The sequence below is a fragment of the Amia ocellicauda genome, chromosome 23 (assembly GCF_036373705.1).
Source record: "Amia ocellicauda isolate fAmiCal2 chromosome 23, fAmiCal2.hap1, whole genome shotgun sequence".
In the NCBI taxonomy this organism is placed as follows: domain Eukaryota; kingdom Metazoa; phylum Chordata; class Actinopteri; order Amiiformes; family Amiidae; genus Amia; species Amia ocellicauda.
Window position 1 is genome coordinate 12,636,377 of NC_089872.1, and position 22,804 is coordinate 12,659,180.

Below are 22,804 nucleotides of genomic sequence, written 5' to 3' on the forward strand. Positions count from 1 at the left end.
AGAGCCTCAGAGGAAGTCATAAAAAACTCCTGAATGGCAGTCATTGTGTTACGGGCTTAATATATCAAAAAGGCATTAAAGTTGATTCTCACTAGAAAAAGGCCACCAACACACACGCCGTTTTGTCTCTTTTGCAAGTCTTTTACTGCTCTTAAAAACACACCCAGCTTTTACATCTACATCAAAATATCCACAAAAGTAGATTTACTCAGCTGTGGTACCGGTGCCATCATTTCGCAATCATTTATAAATATTACAAAACAATAGCAAAACAAGGCAGAAGATGAGAATTGTGAGAGACCGAGTGTGATTATTATTAACAAGAGGGAATATTTTTGCAGAAAAATGCCATATTAAACAAATAAAAAAATAAATATATTTCTGGGTTGAATTTCAGTAGGATTTTCATGTGGACCCAAAATTACATATATACAAATAGGTATTGTACACCATGCTTAGAATAATTAAAGCATTAATGCACTCGGCCGCCTGAGATCTAGACCAGACACCACTTTGCATTCAGCCTTTGGTCTTATTCGTACAACATGACATTTAAAAAAGTACACAAGGAGCTTCAAAAGAGGGAATACTTAGGATCAGGGCTCATGCAGTCCTTATAATTTCAGTATTTTATACTTCTGCGCCAGTAGAATATTATCCAAGTACTGCATACATAGTTAATTAGTTAATTCCATACTTTCTGACTTCAGTCTCTTGTTGGTCTTCCCAAAAGAGCATCATGTATGTATCTGTATGTATGTATATACATACAAGTATAAATATATACATATACTACACAAATGCATAAACAAATAAATAAATAAATAAATAAATAGAGTCAAAAAGAAACAAGGTCAAGGCTTTTTCTTTCATTCGTGCCTTAACAGACACAAATTCCGTGCAATGAAAAGCCAAATGCAATTTTCACAGAGTGCAGAAGCTCCCGATGAACCTATAAAGGCTCCAAGAGCATCTGTATCAATTTATGCGCATTTAAATTGAAGTCTCTGTGGGAGATCTGCACTTCATTCAAACACCTTGTAATTGTCACAAAAAATCAAAAGAGGTCAAGGTGACAACTTTGTTGTCTCTACTGGTCATTTTAATGTAAATCCAATTTCTTGTAGTGGGCGATCTTTACCATGCTGCAGGCTTCTGCGATCTTTGGTTACAAAAGTGTTTTGTATTATATAACCCCATGTTTCCTTCAGGGCACTGTGTTAAATGGCTTTGCTATTGTAATTTTGCTGTTTCTTGGTTAAATGAAAGTCATAATCTAGCTATAACATGATTATAGCTTCAGTTAATGGGAAATTAATTTAAAGATGCACTGGCTGGTGAATCCATTACCGTCTCTTATTCATTTTAAATGAAAACCATTTTCTTTCTTTATAGCATTTTTCATGAAATAGGCCCTTCCACTAGGCCTGCACAGCCGCTCTGGTGTTAAACACACACAAAATAATCAGCGGTCATGGGGGTGACATCACTGACAGAACAGATGCCTGATAAACCACAGATTACTCTCAGAAATACTCCTCACTGAAGCACCAAAATGTCAAACTTTTCACAGATGAACCTAAGTTTAAAAATAAATCTCTAAAAAACATAAAGCAAAGACAAAGCAAATCAACACTAGTTCACTGGGCCTACCAGAAGAAATTGAATCAAATTGTAAACAGAAAAAGTATGCAGATGTCTTCTGCTCATTATAAACATCTTTCTTTTCTGAAGTTAAGTGTTTTATTTCCTTTTAAATGCGATCACGGTTAAAGTTCTCCATGCTTTACTGGGGAAAATAACTAGCATGGATCTTTAGCAGTGTGTTAATGGACTTTGACGGGCTAAACTTCAAACCCTTTTTTCATTCCAGGATTTTATCTCACTGGCACATCTTTTTGATATACAAGCTCAAATATCAAATTTCTTAACCAGCAACCAACAACTATATCAATGAGACTCACAACATAATTTGTCCTTATTGAATCAGTTTGTGATTTCCCAGTCACTAATATGCCAATGTCAAAGGTCACATGAAAAAAAGAAAAAATATATCACCATAATATGTTAGCCGGAGCACGGACCTAGAAACATTCTGTGATCTCTAAAAAGTTCAGAAAAGGTCAGTCAGGTTTGTCTATTTCAAATCAAGTCCAATTTATCTAGCATGTCCCTATGTTTACACAAAAGTAAACAAAATTACAGCAAAGCCTTACTAGGTTTACATGTTTATGCTTATCTTTATTTGCTGATTTTGATGGTGATTCTTTGAACTATACGAGCTCCGATTTATATTCAGTAGGCTATGGGCTACATTTGAAGCTGTATGCTTTTATTAACTTTAAATGTAATACAGCTATTGCTTGAAATTATTTATTTGTTAGCTAACTGTTTTAATTATCAAGAAATAGTGTATTCTAGGGAGCACTATAGTGAAAGAACAACTTGTTTAATCTATAGTGAAAGAAGAGCAGGGGGACAGAAAAGCCGCTGCTCAAAACTGAAAAAATTAACCTGGGGGGTGACAGGGGAAGTTCCTGAGGTACTTTAATACTTGCTAACTGCACTCTGTTTCAATAAGAGTTTTATTATATGCATCAACTTTCTTGACCTAGATGTCAACACAACAAAACTGAAATGTCCCCTTCAATCCACCACACTAACAATATTTATGTCCTACTCCATCCCACCAATAACACTTTGCTAAGCTTCCTTTATGCGTGCAATACATCTTATCCTTTGTGACAACTTAAATATTTAAAAATAAATTAAGAAATATTTTTTTAAAGTCACTTATTCAGTGCTTATTCCCGTTCTAGTGTTCAAAAGGTTTTGCTTCCCTCTGCTGGATCAGAGCAGAATAGTTTAAGGAATGAAACCTCACCAATGCACTGCATAGAAACAGTTAAAATGCCACAGTTGCTCTTGAACCTGCATGATATCCATCCTTTCCAAGTCTTCAACGAAGCTTATCTCCTGTGTGTGTGTCTTCTTCTTCAATGTATACCATAAGGATAAAGCAAGAGGGTAAAGAAAAAACAAGCATGGATACTGACGTTTATTGGACATGCTTTGCAAGTATAACTCTTTCCACAAGTCTGTTTTTTCAAAATTCCTCGCTACATTAACTAACTCTGACAAACAATCTTACCAGCAGGACCACGCCAGCACTGCGTTAGCATGGCAGAATACAACAACAGGCAGCTGACACGACCATATTTCACATCTCCACACCTTCACAGCCCTCTTGCCAAGATGTCAGACAATGATTTTGAAAGTCAGTCAGATTTGGCCTTGCTTTGACAGCCCCTGCACATGAAGGTGTTTTGAGCTCACCTGCAAATAACAGGATCTAGAACTGCTGCACCTCCAGTGGCTTCCAGAGTTGTTGTTGTGCGTGTGTGTACATAAGGACACTCGGTTGTTCTTTACTGTAGTGTGTGGTCTTTAGCAGAGTTAAATAGTAGTTACTTACCCCGCCCTCACTGACTTTCCATGGTTCATCAGTCTTTGAACGCTATCTCTTTAGTCCACTGTCTACAGTGCGAGTTATCTTTCAAAATGGTGCACAGCATGCACTCCAAAGCAAGGAACGTTGGTTGTCAGGTCTGGTTTCAAATAGAAGCACACAAAAACATGCATTAAAACACAGGCGTTGTGAAGAGAGTTTAAATTGAAATAGCTGTAGTGATGATTGCAGCAATACAGCAGCACAATTGTTCCAGGTCTGAATGTTTCAGAGGAATAATACTTGTTATTTATGGGTCATTCTCCCAAAACATGTACCACTAGTGTTATACAAATAATGTATTAATTATTTTAATTATTATCTAAAGACATCTGTATAAAAAAAGATAATCAGCCAGCTACATTTTATGCTCGTGGCATGTTTTTACCACCCGCCTAGGGTTTTGATTGGAACAAAGACACCAAACAGGTGTACAAAAAGTATATAAACAAATATTGTGCTCTTGGTTGTCTGTTATGTTCATTTTAACATATCAAGCAATGTCTGCATGCATCTGTAGGTGTTCATGAGAGTCTGGAGACCTGCACAAAAAGGTGTCACAGTGAAATAGTGAATGTGTTAACTAAATACATTATTTGAGATCTGTGGTAACGTTCGTGTAGTATAGACTTCGGCAGTTCTGCGCAGATCTGGGCTGCTCCACCAATGGGATCTGTGGAATTGTGCAGCTCTGTGCAGAACCCCAGAAATCTGCGCAACACAAGAATGACCCTTATATCTGGTGTACATTATCATATGTAGTGAATTTCTATATAAAAATGTTGATACTCTCATATACCTAACAAAATTAAAATTAAAAAAATTGTGCTATTTAGAATACAGTGCTTAAACACACTTTTGTATGTTATATATTCAGACATAAGTATTTTGTGAGTTACTTTCATGCTTCCTTAATGAATGAATGGAAATAAAGATTTAACATTGTTTTACCACAAGGTGGAGGCAAAAAACAAGAATTTGATTGTGCAAACCATGATGTTGAGTTCTATGCGGTTTCATCAACTAGATACATCCATAAGTCGATATCATTATTCTGTGCTTGTAAATATATTTATTTTAAAAACACCAATTGATCCTAACATTCATATGCATTTATTATTTTCTGAAATTAGCATTTATTTTTTATTTTTACATTTATTTTTATTGCTGCTTTCAAAATGTTTGACATGTTGAGCGTTTGTGTTTCTTCTCTACCCTTGTGTGGAATTACTGGAATTGTGATAAATGAGTTGCATTTCAAAATTATTTAAAAATGCATTGGCAGAAGGTTTCCCATTACACTCAGAAAGCTAAGCTGCTTGACCTTGAACATTACCACATTCGATTTAGCCGTTTTGCATTCACACAGCGAACCTATTCCCATCATTACTATAAACTACCAGGGATGAGAATGTCTCTCTGGCTCAGATAACTTTAGAAAAACGTGATTCAGAAACACTTTATATTTAAATAAAGCAACATCCCACAGACGTATGTACCTTTACAAGAGAGGTATTTTGTTAAGTGAAATCTGCATTAAACTAAAGATGTTTGATTATAAAGATAGGAGACTAAAAGTAACATTGGAATTCATTAAACAAATTATACTGTGCATGACTTTAGTCTAGTTACTAGCATAAATAATTAAAATAAATATGGATAATTATAGGATGAAAAAAAACAGGACTGGGGGCCAGTCTTTTTCTGAGAATAGTGTCTCTAGAATATTGAAATACACATGATATTATGAGTACTGTGTGACTACCACCATAAATCTGACTGACTATACTTCATCCCCTTCCAGACATGTATGAGATGAAAGATAGCAGAAAGCCTCTTAAACACATGCGTTAAATATAATTACTGACCCTGCGATATCACACCATCACAGTGTGCATCTACAGATGAGGCAAACTCATGTGTTTGTTACATAATTAGGTTACATAAGTAAGCATTATGTGACTATACTACTAATAACTTTAACATAACCGTGTTTATATTAATCCGAGTCTTTTTAATACACTCGCAGCTATTTTTCCAAACATGTTGCAACTTACATGTACAGTTATCAGCACTTTAATTGCAGTAGTCATGTTGTAGCAGTTGGAGTATAATTTATATATCCATAGACCTGTAATGAAAAAAAATAAGGTAATTAAAGTATTTACAGCTCAACCATGACTTCCCCTCAAAGCCTCTGAGGACATGTTTTCACAGTTGATTTTGGGGCGTTCCAAGCACAGCTTTGGAAGGCCTACATACTATGTCGACACTAATTTAAAACTACTACGAAGGAAAGAGAGAAAGAAAGAAGTGAGGAAAGAAAAAGAGAACAGGGTTTTATTTAAATAATGCTTTTAATGTATTTCACTGCTCTTGTCATACTGGCAAATAAAACAAGGATCTTATTTCTACAAAAGCATGATTTGTGCACATTATTTCTAAAGGAATGAGTGTTAGATGCACACAGATGGGTGACATTCCTACTAGCAGATGGAAGGAATTCTCAGAATCCATCCAGCCAGCCTGTTTCTGGTTTAGTTTCCCCCCCCTCTCTCTTTCTTTCTTAACTTCTTTCAACTCAACACATGCACCTCGAGTATTCAAGTTGTCAGAGTAATTGTAATCTGACCAGAATTACTCAGCACTTTATCTTGGCTACAAAACCTGACACAAAGCAGTCACATATATTAAAAGGACAATATGGCTGTAGCTCATGTGTTAACTTTAAACAAACTAATGGAGCCTAAAACTAAAATCAGATTACACCCCACCTTCTATAAAGCGGTTGTATTGTCTTTGGGGGAGATTAAAGACTTCAATGAGGACAGTTAGGAGACCATTCAAACACTACCATAATACATCACAGTTTATATCAGGCTGCCACAAATTAGGCTATCATTATTACTTATTTAATATGTTTAACTGGGTGCAAATCGTGCAAAAAGTGCTGTATGCATGAAACAGACGGAAAGCTGCATATTGATCCAAACCTCCCGATTCATGCAAAAGCACAATTGATTGTATTGTTTTCCACTAAATAAATACACACGTTGAATATAGGGTGCCTTGCCATTGTAAATGGTACGCTGGACACTTGTCCTTCCTATTTAACTATGTAAAAAGAGATTGGATATAACTATCTAACTTTAAACCTCAGTTCAGATTTTGCTATAGGCCCATTTGCAGGAGTATCTGTCGGTTTACATCGATACTTGTTGTAGGTTACTGGTTTCAACAAAACTAATACACACTTCGATAGACTTGGGTATTTCTTTTAAGTTTAAATGTAAAGTGAAATGTTGTGTTTGAAAATTAATAAATAAGTCCTGGCTACATATAAATCCCTAAATAATTATAAAGTATACGGAAATACCTGCGCCCCTTCCCGCATTTCCGTGACGTCAGAACTAAGGTGGACTTGTCCGGAAAGGTGCTTGATTGGAGGCCTTGTAAATGGGAATTTCATTTTCTGCAATTTATATATTTATATAATTTATAATGTGTGTGTGTATATATATATATATATAACGAACAAATAAAATGCATGAATGTTAATAGCACCACATATATGTGTAAACTATCTATTAACTTCAACACTAACATTACATCATGTCACGATTAATAAAGTCGTTTTGCATTGTTCAGCTACATAAAATAAAATAGCCAGGCCTATATATGTGCTTGTATGCAGAGTCCAGTGAAGGATGCACTATGTACTTCGTCATTGGCTGAAAATGGAAACAAAGTTAGGGAAAAACAAACTAAACACGGTGACCCCGTCGCGCAACGTGGACATGCGCACAATCACTCCATGTAACACCAGCAGTTATAATTAGTGGTGAAACTGGATCCAAGGCAACGGCAGCCGTCTTTACACAAACTTGGCTCCCACGACGGCCTTGCACTATTTCGCGACGCCGCGCCGAGGCCGAGGCTCCCGCGGCCGGGGACGGGGCTCCAGTCTCTGCCCCCTCCTCCCCTCCTCCCGGGGCGGCCGTCCGACGGGCTGCTCGGCTGACGTCATCGCTTCCTCCCCGCTTCTGCTCCTCCCGAGTCCGCGGCGCCGCTGCAGCCAGAGAATCCAACATGGAGTAACAGGAGATGGGGCTCGTATGGGGCCACCCTCAGCAACATCACCGCACACTCACAACCACGGGCTTTCGGTAACCAAACTCGGGCTCCGGCGCGGCGAGGGGAGGAGGGTGGCGGATAACACGCTTTCTGTGGATGTTGCACCGCCGAGACACAACAGCAATAAGGAAAACCGGTACCATGTGAAAAACAGAGAGGGAGAGGAAAATGAACAGCGACGAGTGTAAGCCCGCTGTGGGAGACTTGAGGTGAAAAGAGAAAAAAAAATGACCGAAGAAACACACCCAGACGAGTAAGTAGTGGTGGTTGTTTTTTGTGTGCTGCTTATTTCATTGTGTGTCGGCTGCAGGGGTTGGCGTCGTGCTCTGCGTCTGGGAGAAGTTTTGTTCGGCCGAGTTGCCGCACTGTTTCGGAGTTGGAAAAGCTTTGTGTTGCGGCGGGCAGAGGGGAGGAGAGGGGGCCTGGAGAGAGGGGAGGAAGGAGGGACGGGTGGGGGTGGATCGGAAACATTTTGTACAGGGATTTGCAGGGAATACACTTTGTGTTTTTGAATGTGGTGAAAGTCTACTTCTGTGTAGCAAGTGCATTGCGTGTGGTGGTGGTGGTGGTGGTGGTGGTGGGTGGGTTTGATCGGTGTGTTTCGCCATCGTGCAAATGCATCGCGAAGTTTGTGCAGGCTGTGGGGTTTGTTTTGCACTGAGAGAGTGTGGGGGGGGGGGGCAAAATCTTCCTCCGTGGAAGTGAATCGACTGAGATGTAATATCCGCCATTTCTTTTTCTTGAATCGCTCTCATTTGCATACCGCACTTCATTCATAAAAACACGGACAGGCTGGCGACGAGGGGGTTGCAGCTACGCAGGAAGCCAGATCAGACATTCAGTACCAAAACACTTATGCATTATATATTTTACCCTTAAGTGTTCTGGTTAGTTATATTTATTTAATACGTATTAGTCCCTACTATTGAGAGCTGTGGCTGGTTGGTAGATGTTTGTCTGTATGCACAGCGCTGTTTTGAATCGGAAAATATTTGAATTAAACCATGCAAGTAAATGCATATCAATTGTTTTATTATGCAAGCGATTTTACCTTGGCAGTTCAATGTCATGTACTGGTGATAACTACTCTCATTTGAATATATGTCTGCTTCATTTTATTGCAAGGACTGGATGATGTCTCGCTTGTTGTTTTGAACCGAAGCAAAATAAAAATGGTGTATGTACGTGACACGGGGAAGGCCATTAAATAACGAAAGAGCCAGCCCCTTAAGGTTGAACGTGTAATGGCAATGCACGAATGTAGAAATAGGGGTGGGGGGCTGTTTAGGGAATAAAACTATCCTGTTGCGGTCACATGATGCCGGCCATTCATAAATGCAGTAACCTTCAGCCCCTGCCATTCATGAGTGGACCTGCAGCACCTGACACCAGGATCCAGATGGATACACGCACTAACCACTCAGCAGGATCATTGTTACACTTTAATGACATTAGGATTACAGGATACATTAGCCAGGTTTACACTCACGTTTTAAGTGCGTATTATGCTCGAAGAGGCACGTATTCAGAAATCGGCGTACGTCACCTCTACGTTTCTACGTCACCATTGCTTCTCTTACATTATATTCTAAATTATATGGTGCAAAAGTTAGTGCATTAAAACCGGTTCCTTTTGGAAGTCAAAACGCTCAAGAGATTCGAGTTTTGATGTGTCATTCCAAATAATACACACACGTCCTATAGCTCTTGAAATAACACCCACAGGTGTTTTATTTTTGTCCTGTTTAAAGGTTTTGTGTTGCTTTTCAAATCCATACATTGTGATACAGGGACGTGTGGAATGTAATGAAAGCTTTTCTGTACGAAGTTCACAAGTATATGTAAGGAGTGACTTGTCACATTTTCTTACACCCTCTTAGGTACACAGTGAGTCAATCGGAAATGAGATGGTCCATAGCCTTCTAGATTAAAGTTATAAAATGTTTACTTGGTTAGGAACAGGGTAATATCTCAACTGTATCAGTTTAAACCACAATGCAAATGTAGAATCAAGTCCTTGCAATGCTAAACCAATACCATTGAACCACTGCAGATTGTTTACATGTATTTAGGGTAATTTTTGTATATTTCATTTCTTGGAATTTTGCTAATAAGATGCATTCAGACCTGTACATACAATTACTCACTGACAGAATCTCTAGGCTTAATTTTTGGTGTGTTTTTGAAGAGGGAATTGGTTAGTGTGGGGTTACCCAAAATGCTGTTCTGGGTGGCCACATCCTGCAGGTTTTGGAAGATGGCTGTTGTGACAGATTAATCTAAGTAATACATTAATTTTAAATAACATGGCATGCAAAACAGAGTCATGGATTGTAGATATGTAAGGATATATTGATGCTTAACAGTAATTGCACAGCTTGTTACATCTTTTTGATGCTTCTGTCTATCATATAAAGTTCAGCACAATGACCATGACTGCTCCATGTTACATATATATATATATATATATATATATATATACACTCACCTAAAGGATTATTAGGAACACCATACTAATACTGTGTTTGACCCCCTTTCGCCTTCAGAACTGCCTTAATTCTACGTGGCATTGATTCAACAAGGTGCTGAAAGCATTCTTTAGAAATGTTGGCCCATATTGATAGGATAGCATCTTGCAGTTGATGGAGATTTGTGGGATGCACATCCAGGGCACGAAGCTCCCGTTCCACCACATCCCAAAGATGCTCTATTGGGTTGAGATCTGGTGACTGTGGGGGCCAGTTTAGTACAGTGAACGCATTGTCATGTTCAAGAAACCAATTTGAAATGATTGGACCTTTGTGACATGGTGCATTATCCTGCTGGAAGTAGCCATCAGAGGATGGGTACATGGTGGTCATAAAGGGATGGACATGGTCAGAAACAATGCTCAGGTAGGCCGTGGCATTTAAACGATGCCCAATTGGCACTAAGGGGCCTAAAGTGTGCCAAGAAAACATCCCCCACACCATTACACCACCACCACCAGCCTGCACAGTGGTAACAAGGCATGATGGATCCATGTTCTCATTCTGTTTACGCCAAATTCTGACTCTACCATCTGAATGTCTCAACAGAAATCGAGACTCATCAGACCAGGCAACATTTTTCCAGTCTTCAACTGTCCAATTTTGGTGAGCTTGTGCAAATTGTAGCCTCTTTTTCCTATTTGTAGTGGAGATGAGTGGTACCCGGTGGGGTCTTCTGCTGTTGTAGCCCATCCGCCTCAAGGTTGTATGTGTTGTGGCTTCACAAATGCTTTGCTGCATACCTCGGTTGTAACGAGTGGTTCTTTCAGTCAAAGTTGCTCTTCTATCAGCTTGAATCAGTCGGCCCATTCTCCTCTGACCTCTAGCATCAACAAGGCATTTTTGCCCACAGGACTGCCGCATACTGGATGTTTTTCCCTTTTCACACCATTCTTTGTAAACCCTAGAAATGGTTGTGCGTGAAAATCCCAGTAACTGAGCAGATTGTGAAATACTCAGACCGGCCCGTCTGGCACCAACAACCATGCCACACTCAAAATTGCTTAAATCACCTTTCTTTCCCATTCAGACATTCAGTTTGGAGTTCAGGAGATTGTCTTGACCAGGACCACACCCCTAAATGCATTGAAGCAACTGCCATGTGATTGGTTGGTTAGATAATTGCATTAATGAGAAATTGAACAGGTGTTCCTAATAATCCTTTAGGTGAGTGTATATATATATATAATGTAACATGGAGCAGTCATGGTGCACACTTGGCTTTATCCTGTGATTGAGTCTAAAGTTAAGTCTTTACCTTTTGTTATTGATCAGGAAGGAGCAAGCAGCCCTGGAAATCAAACCCCTGTCCCTGGTGTTATGGTCGACCCCCTGCAGCTCACTCTCCTTTTTATTTTCTCTGTAATCTTAAAAGAGGGGTGGGACTATCTTTGGGAAATTCCCAGCAAATAAAAAAGAAAAAAATATCCAAACAAAACTCTGAAGCAAGAGTTAAAAGGGAAGAGACAGATGTGTAACTACTGTAATCTGATCTCTTCTGTATTAATTCTTCATAATTTTAAACTTAAAACTGCTTTTTTAACTCTCATCATATGGTCTGGAATATTTAAATCAAATACAAAATTATACATTATAGCCTATAATATGTTTTATATTTATTTGTTCAAAATTCAGGGATTTTCTTGTTTTCAATATACAATTTCAAGTAAGGTGTAAAACTCATTGGGTTGTGCAGTTCCTGTGAATTAGCCTACACCACACTCTTTATTGCAATTTGTTAGGGATGAGGCTAGACAAAATAGGCTTCATACATTTTTTCTGTCAAGTTTAATACAATAACAGAGGTTGGTTAAATCTGCAGAGTCTTATCAGAATAGCTACACAAATATTGCATTCATACATTCCATTTGGATTTTGAATAATCAGTGTTTGAAACTTATATCATACTGCAGTATAGTAGGATACACGCATCATCCACCTATCAACATAATAAAATAACATTAAATAAAAAGTGAATGGTAGATTTGGAAGAATGTGTGGTGCACTTCTACAATTTTCCTTTCAGTTTCCCACTTGTCTAATATGTAATATAGCAACCACCCTGGATATGTAATATAGTCCCCCTGCTTCTACACATCAGCCCTGAATACGCACTTTTTAACAGTGGTAACACAAGCTTCTGTAGGTGCATTGATTACAGTAATGATGCCCCACAAGCACTGCAGCCAGCTTTGTCGATAACAACAAAAACAACTGGAAAGTGACTTTCAGAAAAGGTCATTTTGCCCATCCCCTGTTTCCAGCCATATACAGCAAGATTGATTTCAGATCATCCCTCTTGTACAAGTGTCAATTTTAGCCTAGGCTGCAGGACTGAAAAAGTGCAGGGCATCAATTTGCAGTAGTACCGGATTAATCTTCACACAAACATGCATGCATTGAGAGAACAGAGGCTCTCATCAAGGGTGTGTGGGCCACTGGTCGTCTCACAAATTATCACATAATAATCGGAAGAGAGCATGAGTAAATATGGGCTCAGGGTTGGGTTTCTACTGAGTAAAGAGATGGATCGTTGTAAATTGGGTGTAGCTTCACATTATGGTATTGGCTAGGGTTCGGGTATTGTTATTCCTAATAATGGTATAGGTATCTTAACTGGTAATTAACTTGTAATTTGGGTGTTAAACATCATGAGCTAGTTTTTAGATATTCATTTTAATATCAAATGGTAAGTGTATATATAAACTATTATAAAATAAGAATATACATCTTCTGCAAAACAAAATATGTATAGAAACACACAGGCCTATAAAGTGGATGTTTTACTAATGTGGTATGTGTAATTATTCTTTTTACTGTTTATTGTGTGGTCCCCAAAGACCTGCCCCAAACTTAAGGTGGTCTGCAAATTAAACTAAATGGATGTGTGAGAGCCAGTGATCTGTATTGTATGTTTAGTGTCTGTACAGTATGGGCAGTGTGTGCTGTGGAATCATAATTTTTTGTAAGATAATTTAAATTAACTCCCCATATTGTAAGGAATAATCTGTGGATACCTGGGGTTTATATGGGCTCTGTTATACCAGCAGGCTTGACTTGAATACAATGGATACACATTAAGGATTAAGGAGGGGGGGGGAAGTTGAATAGTAAACGGTTTGTCTAGCAGCGGAAGACATCAACACATTTTAATAAGTGTTTAGTTGAATGCAGCTGTGTCACTGATCAGGTGTGTGTGAGAAGTGGTGAGGAGCCGTCTGGTCTGACACTTCCTGAAGCCATTTTTTCAACACATTGTGCATTTCAATATTCAAAGCATTCAGAAAAATGTATTTCCATATTCTATCAAAGCTTGTGTTTTTATGTACATGGCAGTGTTAGTTAAAAGGGGGGGGGGGGGGGGGGGGTGGGAGTTAAAAATAAATGTAATGGTTTTTAAAGTGCTACTAACCTGCCAAATGGAATTTATTGCATAGCTAACACTCGGATTCATATACCCTCTGCACTTTCATTTTGTGTAATATTATTCACTAAATCCTTTTAAACCGGATGTGTGGTTCTTTATATGGCATTTCCATGACTTTCAACTCCCAATAAGCGCTTATGCAAATCAGCTTAATTTTAATATGGTGCATATGTCCTTCCCATCTGATTATAAAGCTGCAAGAGGACAGTAGTATCAATGTAACCCCTTCCAATTGCCATTGGTTTTTTTAATATTACATAATTGTATTTTACAAGAATTTTCCATAAGAAAAGTTTCAAGCAGTATTTTCCTATATTTATCTCTTCCATGAAGATTGTCACTATTTGCATAATGTTTTGAGACTAGTTACCATGTGAGAGTACTAATGGAAGATGGATTTCCTTTACTACAGTTCAGTAATGCCATTTACTGCCCAATATACTACTTCAGTATTGACTGTGCCATAAAGCTGAATGTTGCTACAGTTTCTGAGAACAAGCAGTGTAGACAGGACAGAATGGTCAAGTATTATTCTTCGACCGCCTGCGCATGTGCTTTCAATGAAATTGAAAGCTTCTACCTTCAAGTATGCAATCTGAACCAAATGTCAGTAAGTAATGAGAAATGGAAAACCTATTTAAAACAACAAATAAAAAAGAAAGAAAATGTAAAGTGACTGGGGATATTTGAGATGTGTCAACTCTGGATCTGGAAATTAAGGAATGATAAGTGATTTCCTTTGCCAGGCTTACACAGGAAATGTAAATTGCTTACACAAATATTGGGACAGCGCATTTGTATGCTTCAGACTTGTAGCGATGCAGGTTATATTATTCAGACACATCTGCTCAATCAGTACACTTGAATGCAGTGTGGTCATTTGGAAAACACATCCTTGGTGGAATGTCAGCATTAAAGTGCTGAAGTCTACCAGCAAAGTGCATTTCATTATTGCTGTGCCTGTTTAACAGTGGGTCATTGGCAACAGTCATTCGCAGGTCATGCCCAGTTCACAGTGCTTTTCAGTGACAAAAACAAGGTTGAAGTGCAAATGGACCAAAAACACACTATACACACCCACACACTCTATACATTTATTTGAAGCCTAAACAACTCCGTTGGTGGTATAATCATTTTGAACTTTTAAAGTTAAAAAAACAATCTTTTCCTGCTGCATTTAGTGCTGCGGCAATTGTTTTAGTATATTGAGGTAAATCACCCAAGCTGTTACAATTTTACAGTTTAGGCATGACAATACATATTCACACTAACTTCCCCCACCCATTAGCCTAATCTACATCCTTGAGGTCCATTAATTCCATGTTATTGCAAGAAAGACAAAGCCTCTCTTAATCTCTTCAGGATATCCAGGTGTCAGTTTTTATAACAACAACACTTCCCCTTATGTATTGTCCACCACATGGGCATGGACATAATGAAATCTACAGTAAAAAGATAATAATTCAAAGACATTTATTCAGAATATATTACCAGTTTATATATCCACAGCTGGATGAAGGCCTCCCCAAGATGTTTCCATTTGCTTTGGTCTATAGCTTCTCTTCCATATCACTACTGCAAAGTTTATGATTTCATCTTCATCTTTCATCTTTTATGTGGTCATTTTCTAGATCTATTTTCATCTCTTGGTTTCCATTCAATAGCTTCCCTTGTCCACCTTTGATTTGTTCTTTTTGCAATGTTTCCAACCCATTGCGATTTTAACATTTTCACTCTTTAAATTGTCACATTTGTGTTTGTTCTTGGAGCCATTCATTTTATTTCTCTTCTTGTTATTTCTACATCTTTCCATGCTTCTTTGTGTCATCCACAGTTTGTGTAATTTTTGTTTCACAGCCATAAGCGCTGGTGGTATGCATTGATCAAATACTTTTTTCTTCTGTCAAATGGGTAGATTTCATTTCAATGGCATACTGTTTCTTCCAAATGCACTCCATCCCATTTTTACTCTTCTTTAATTTCTTCCATATCTCCGTCTGCACTTATTTGTTGTCCAAGGTAGTCATAACTTTTGACTTCAAGTATCCATTGATCTACTTCAGTTTCCTTAGATTTAACAAAGCTGTTGAAATTGATGCTCCAGGTCTTCAGGTGTTTTTGAAAATATGACTACACTCCAGTGTTTCGGGTATGTGCTTCAGGTTGTGTCAAGCAGAAAGGCAAACTTCAGTCCCAGTTTCAGCTTTCTTGCATTTTTCCCTTCTATCCTGACGAGTACCCAGTCCCTACCGATGAGAAACATTCCCATCCCCCACCTTGGAGGGCTGAGGAGTTCCACCCACCCCTGAGGGTTGATCATGCATCCACACCCAAGGGCTGATTATGTTCCATCCCCCACTGACAGCTGGTGAGGGTCCCCCACAACAACTAGCTGCATCACTTATGAACTTTCTGATCTTCTTGCTGCCTGTATCATCAAATTTATATTGCCTGTAGGGGAGGCAACCATTAGGCCTGGGCCTTAAGCCACGGAATCCCAGATATCTATTTTCTCTCATAACAATTTGCCACCCAACAGGATTTTTCCTCCATGCCTAATGTTGTTTTATTTAGTTTGTTTATGTTCAACCTGTAAAGTGCTATTGTTGTCACATGCACACATTGACCAGTATTGGCCATAAAAATCTGTAACTCTTGCGACGTTGCTATTGCGCGGTAATCCCTGATCTAGGCAGGGTATTGTTGGTGCCATACACCTTCCACTTCTTAATAATAGTCTTGACCATGCTCCTTGGGATATTCAGGGCCTTTTATATATATTTTTTTATTATGCCAATCCTCTAATCTGTGTCTTTCAACAGCTTTGTCCTGGACTACTTTTGAAAGTTGCTTGGTGTCCATGGTTGAGCCTTTGCTTTGAAATGCACTACCCAGCAGAAGGCACATAGGAACTGCAGAATTTATCCTGAAATCATATGAAGCAATACAATTTAACACGGGTGGAGTCTACTTAACTTTGTGTGTGATTTTGAAGACAATTGCCAATACCAGAGTTAATTTAGGATTGCTATTACAAGGGTGGTGGTTTCTTACCCAATCAAGCTATTTCAGTTTTTTTCAGACTCATCCCTGAATTCTCCATTCACATTGCTGTGCAAGAGTCTCTTCAATGAACTGCAAGGCTTTTGAATGGAGAATAGGTTTCTTTTTTGTGTGCAAGTACACTCATACACACATGCATTTGTAGTTATTCTTATAACTCTTGCAGTATCAGTCACATTTTAGGACATGTTTTGTCTTTCATTCCTCTGAGTTTAAATCTGTTGGCAATGCTATTCTCTGCAAGTTAATTCTTGTTGCTTTAAGTTGCCACCATAGGTCTTGTTTTAATGCCTTTTCCAGTAAGTTAAAACTAAAAATAAAAACTTTGCTGGAGGACTATTTTAGTAATCAGCTGTAAGATTCATCAAGTCTAAATTATTTAATTTAAATTAACAAATATAGGACAGAAGTGACAAATGGTCTTCTAAGTGACCCCTTGCACAATCCTTGAAAATAATAATGATAGGATATAATTAAAAGCATTGCTCACACAAGGTTTATGCATTCCTTATTATTCATGTATTCATTTTTATGGGGTGCCAAAAGAGTGGGAGGAGGTGATAAGAGAGGGTGCTCTAAAATTATACAAGGATGCCTCCCTCAGTTTGAACAAGAGATGAGAGCCATCAGTTACAAAATGTCTAAACTTGTATTTAAAATTAATTAGTGGTTTTTAATTCTTGGGTAGCAGATCAGCACATGTAACTTTTTTTTAACCTATTTAACTTTGAATAGATATGCTTAATACATAATTGCAGAAATTGGCATTAAGACCAATAGTTTTTTTCCCCCCTTGATACCTACTTTCCAAGAACATTCACATATATCTTTATTAAAAAAAACATGTATGTTCCTTTTTTTTTTTTTTTACAATGCCATATCCTGTCGGCAACTGTGTGAACACTAAACTTGGTTTTGCACAACGACACTAACTGTGTAACACATGATCTCTGTATATTTCACATGCAGCAAGCAAGCTCTGTCAATGACTGCAGCATTGCATTGCAGGGAGGCAAAAAATATCTGTGAAAACTAGCCCCGAGGGCTGTGCTTTAAATAATTTGCTTTGAACATTTAAAATACTAAAGAAAAAGGTGTGTTTGGCACATTAACATTTTATAAGCATAGTCAGTAATGCTACTAAGGGTTACAACAACCAGATAGTGTGGCCAATCCCTTTTAATTTTATTTACTGTGTTCCTTTAAATACACCAATTAAAAGATTGAAGAAGCACATTGGAATGTTTAACTCTCTGTGGTCTTCGTGAAATTGGGCTGGAACAGTGTTTCAGAGTCATAAAAGCAGTAAAGCTCTGTTGACTTTTTTTATTGGTTTGTGCCAGCCTGAAAGTTGGCTTATCAGAGAGGAAGTAGCAGCTACCTCTTATCAGGCTATCAGCCCAACTGCTGATCTCACCTGCCATGAGGTCGGAAACAACTTAGGCCGATAACTTCTTGATTACATTGGTATTGTTTTCTTCCATGTGTGTTTTGGGATTTGGTAGCAGCATGTAGCACTCACTGCCCGCCTTCAAAGGGCTCTGTTCTAACTCAAAAGTTCAAAGTAAAAAAAGGCAGAAACAAAGTATTTTAATTGCCCACATAGTTAGCGGTGAAATATTTCTTATCTAACTGTATACAGTATGAACGGTATAACGCATGGCGCCACAGAGGCATGTTGTGATATTTAACACATCGATGACAATGGCTTTCTAGTGTCAAACACAAGTGCACAGCAAATGAAAGGTCCATCTGTTCAGACCACATCAGGGAGAAAATTAAGCCTGGCTCTTTCTGATTGGAAAAATAATTGTCATCAAATGTCTTTCAAACTAATATTAAAGTACTCTTAGAAGTTTTAGCAGTAAATTCATTTGAGCACACTTCCCCCGCCTTCAAAGTCTTTAAGAAATACTGATTTAAGATGTAATAGAAAATATTACCACTCAGGTCTTTTACACAAATATCATTTAGCCTATTTTGTGTAAAATGTAATAAAATGAATTGTATTCTAGGTGTGCGAGTTACTATAGTCAGGAATTCCTTTTGCTTAGTTTCATTATTATGTGAGATTAGGGATTTGCTTTCTTCCATGACAGGTCTTCAGTTATGCTTCAAACCGGTGACTGAAATTACAACAATATTTTGTTTTTGGACCATTGTAATAGAACTCAACATCCAGTTTTTCCCACAGTGCTGCCACTAGGCCAGTGTTTTGTGACCACAGATTATATGTTGCTATTTGTCACCAGAGGATTTATTTGAACTGCTATCATAAGTGTGACAATTTCTTAGTTGCAGATTGGATTGTGCCAGAAACAACAACAACAAAACTTAATATAGTCCTTTAATTTACTTTATTTCATCCTGAAATCTTACAGATCTCTTGATATACACTCACCTAAAGGATTATTAGGAACACCATACTAATACTGTGTTTGACCCCCTTTCACCTTCAGAACTGCCTTAATTCTACGTGGCATTGATTCAACAAGGTGCTGAAAGCATTCTTTAGAAATGTTGGCCCATATTGATAGGATAGCATCTTGCAGTTGATGGAGATTTGTGGGATGCACATCCAGGGCACGAAGCTCCCGTTCCACCACATCCCAAAGATGCTCTATTGGGTTGAGATCTGGTGACTGTGGGGGCCAGTTTAGTACAGTGAACTCATTGTCATGTTCAAGAAACCAATTTGAAATGATTCGACCTTTGTGACATGGTGCATTATCCTGCTGGAAGTAGCCATCAGAGGATGGGTACATGGTGGTCATAAAGGGATGGACATGGTCAGAAACAATGCTCAGGTAGGCCATGGCATTTAAACGATGCCCAATTGGCACTAAGGGGCCTAAAGTGTGCCAAGAAAACATCCCCCACACCATTACACCACCACCACCAGCCTGCACAGTGGTAACAAGGCATGATGGATCCATGTTCTCATTCTGTTTACGCCAAATTCTGACTCTACCATCTGAATGTCTCAACAGAAATCGAGACTCATCAGACCAGGCAACATTTTTCCAGTCTTCAAGTGTCCAATTTTGGTGAGCTTGTGCAAATTGTAGCCTCTTTTTCCTATTTGTAGTGGAGATGAGTGGTACCCGGTGGGGTCTTCTGCTGTTGTAGCCCATCCGCCTCAAGGTTGTACGTGTTGTGGCTTCACAAATGCTTTGCTGCATACCTCGGTTGTAACGAGTAGTTATTTCAGTCAAAGTTGCTCTTCTATCAGCTTGAATCAGTCGGCCCATTCTCCTCTGACCTCTAGCATCAACAAGGCATTTTCGCCCCCACAGGACTGCCGCATACTGGATGTTTTTCCCTTTTCACACCATTCTTTGTAAACCCTAGAAATGGTTGTGCGTGAAAATCCCAGTAACTGAGCAGATTGTGAAATACTCAGACCGGCCCGTCTGGCACCAACAACCATGCCACGCTCAAAATTGCTTAAATCACCTTTCTTTCCCATTCAGACATTCAGTTTGGAGTTCAGGAGATTGTCTTGACCAGGACCACACCCCTAAATGCATTGAAACAACTGCCATGTGATTGGTTGGTTAGATAATTGCATTAATGAGAAATTGAACAGGTGTTCCTAATAATCCTTTAGGTGAGTGTATATTGATATGTATATGGCTTACATAGTAAAAGTCTATTTACTGTTTAACCAGCCAATAATCTATCATTATACCTAGGATTTGTTACCTGTACATTTGACATAAATGAAACTGTGCTAGTCCTCCACAGTTTTTTTTGAGATCCTGGTGTTATCTGTAACACAATGCAGGAACCTACTACTGTGTGGTCATAGATTGATACATTCAGATTTAGTCAATGAAATGAGAGTGTACAAAGTCTGAACCCTACTCAAATCACAAAGGTTCATGTGATAAGTTAAGATAAGGCTAGTTAATTGAAGCATTTTATACCTTTGAGTATATGCATGTAAAACTAAGTGAGGATGTCAAAGGCATGATCTTAGACCGGGCATATTTTGTTTTCACTAAAGTGAATAATCTACAGACCTGGGTTATCAAATACTGTTCTATAATTATTTTTTATACTGAATAACTAGTGACACTCATAGCAGTATAATCTGTTTGACTCTACTATATTTTGAAATGTTAATTCCAACCACACAAGCCGATGCTCAATTACATGACAGATTACTTACTTTGTATATTGAAATTATATTTCAATGGAAGAATTATTAAAAAAAAAAAAAGCTTTTGCATATATTTAAAAAAGCAAAACAATAAGGCTTATTTTCTTATGAAACCTACAGAAGAATTAAAAAAAAGAAAACGCCCCAATTCTTATATTAACATTATTTATGTAACCCAATCTTCGAGAAGTACCAGAACATAACACTGAGCAATTAGTTCATTATGTTGTACATTAAGATGTTATTTGCCCTGTCGTGGATGAATCTGACTTCATAATGTTCCTTTATGGGAGTGTTTGCTGAGGGGGCACGTCAGCCCTGTGTACTGAGCTCCTCTGTGGCACATCTTGAGAAACGGGGCAGTACACTGCAGAATGAGGCCTGTTTAGACAGGTTGCCAGATGTTGACAAAAGCACTCTCAAGTCTTTTCATTTTACCCATAAATACATGAACAAATATTTGAACAGTCTGTCTGTTCTGTATTTCTTAAGGTTTAATATTAGTTACCTGTTTCTCAAGTACATCCTCAGCTTTTATATTGTTTTGTTGCTTAATGTAAAGATGTACATTTATATAGAGAGGTAGTGTTTTGATGGATGAAGATTGAATAATGTAGTAATTTGTATGTGCTATGGGCTATGAAATAGACATTATGATATTAAATTGAGTTGTACACTGAAGATTTTAAGACGTTGCACATGCTGACAATGTGGGATTTTAAAACCTTAGATTTTCTAACCCATTTAACATTTGATTCATTTTTACAATAATAATGTTGTTGGATAGACTTCAATCTACTAGAGTGGTTTTGATCATGTTTGTCCTTTTAACAATGTTAGATGCTTGTTGTTTGTGTGCACAATGACATTGTTTTGTTACTTCTATACCTCTTCCCTTGTGTAAAATGCATAAGTTATTGTCATGAAATCTGTGATTTTAAGTGTGGCTCAGATAAGGTACCTTGATGGTTGGGAGAAACCTTAAATGTGTATACTTATCAAAATGTCTTTCATTAGTTAACCTGAATACGTGTACAGGTGGGATATTGGAAAAATACACTTCCCCAGTAAGTTGTGTAGAAGTCGGATCAGCAAACTTCTATTCTAATAGAATCTAGATCCTCCCTGGACCAGGGTTTATGACTCCTCTTATGAATATGAATAACTTGACACCGTTTTTATATACAGCTATCACTAATATTGAATTATCACGACTGACACCTGGCTAGTGTTTTAAGTAATTGCGTTATAAAAGAATCGTAAACCTCGGAAATGGCCCTTAACCCCTCTCTAAGGCCTGCTGCTTGCCTGGAAGGAATGGGCCCTTAGACTGAGAATGCAGGGCTTTCACTGCATCTTGTGTGTTTAATATAAATCAGTCTGCATGCCATTTGGATAAGAATCCCTTTATGAAGAGAGCCGTGCTTTCACGTCGTCTTTCATAGTTCTAATCTAATGCACACAATGTTAAAACCAAACATTCTGTCCTGTGCGAGGGTGCCGTTTCTGGTGCTCTTTCAGGTTGGTGTTTTTTGTCTGTAGTCTGAGCTCTTCCAGCCTCCACACTGGAGTCTGTGAAGCAGGATGTGAGTGTGCTGTACTGACTCTGCAGGCCTGCGAGTGCGGAATGGCCGTTTGATGACTCATACTCTACAATACTGTGTGTTTGTCAAGGAGACTGAATCATATGTGGGGAAGCACTTTAGGCAAACAGCCTCGAATCGTACAGCTAAAGATGGTTGTGCTGATTGGAAACTGCGTAACATTAATTATGGGAATTTACATGGAAAATGTATTTCATGAATTTCATGAGGATGACCAAGAGATGTAGAGAAATGTCAGATTCCAGAAGGTAAGCCTGGGTCACCTTTTTTCTCCTGCAATATTCGGTTTTGAACGTCTTATCTCGAGATACTTACAGACATGTTGCTGTGCCCTCACAATGTATCGAATGCAGCATTGATGAATTGTACCTGGAG

General features: G+C 38.3%; 1 protein-coding gene and 1 long non-coding RNA gene across 2 annotated transcripts in view; one reads left to right on the plus strand and one right to left on the minus strand.

Moving 5' to 3' along the window:
• Window positions 1–3,481: 3,481 nt before the first annotated feature.
• LOC136719446 (uncharacterized) lies at window positions 3,482–7,394 on the minus strand. Its single transcript, XR_010805403.1, has 3 exons — window positions 6,885–7,394; window positions 5,566–5,639; window positions 3,482–3,608 (listed from the first exon to the last, which is right to left on the minus strand). It is a non-coding gene; the product is annotated as an uncharacterized LOC136719446 (long non-coding RNA).
• Window positions 7,395–7,593: 199 nt separating this feature from the next.
• spred2b (sprouty related EVH1 domain containing 2b) overlaps window positions 7,594–22,804 on the plus strand; it is a 37,459-nt gene continuing 22,248 nt past the window's right edge. The window contains exon 1 of the mRNA XM_066697372.1: window positions 7,594–7,895. Within this exon, the coding sequence (XP_066553469.1) occupies window positions 7,870–7,895 (26 nt within the window). The 5' untranslated portion in view covers window positions 7,594–7,869. The remainder of the gene's footprint in view (window positions 7,896–22,804) is intronic.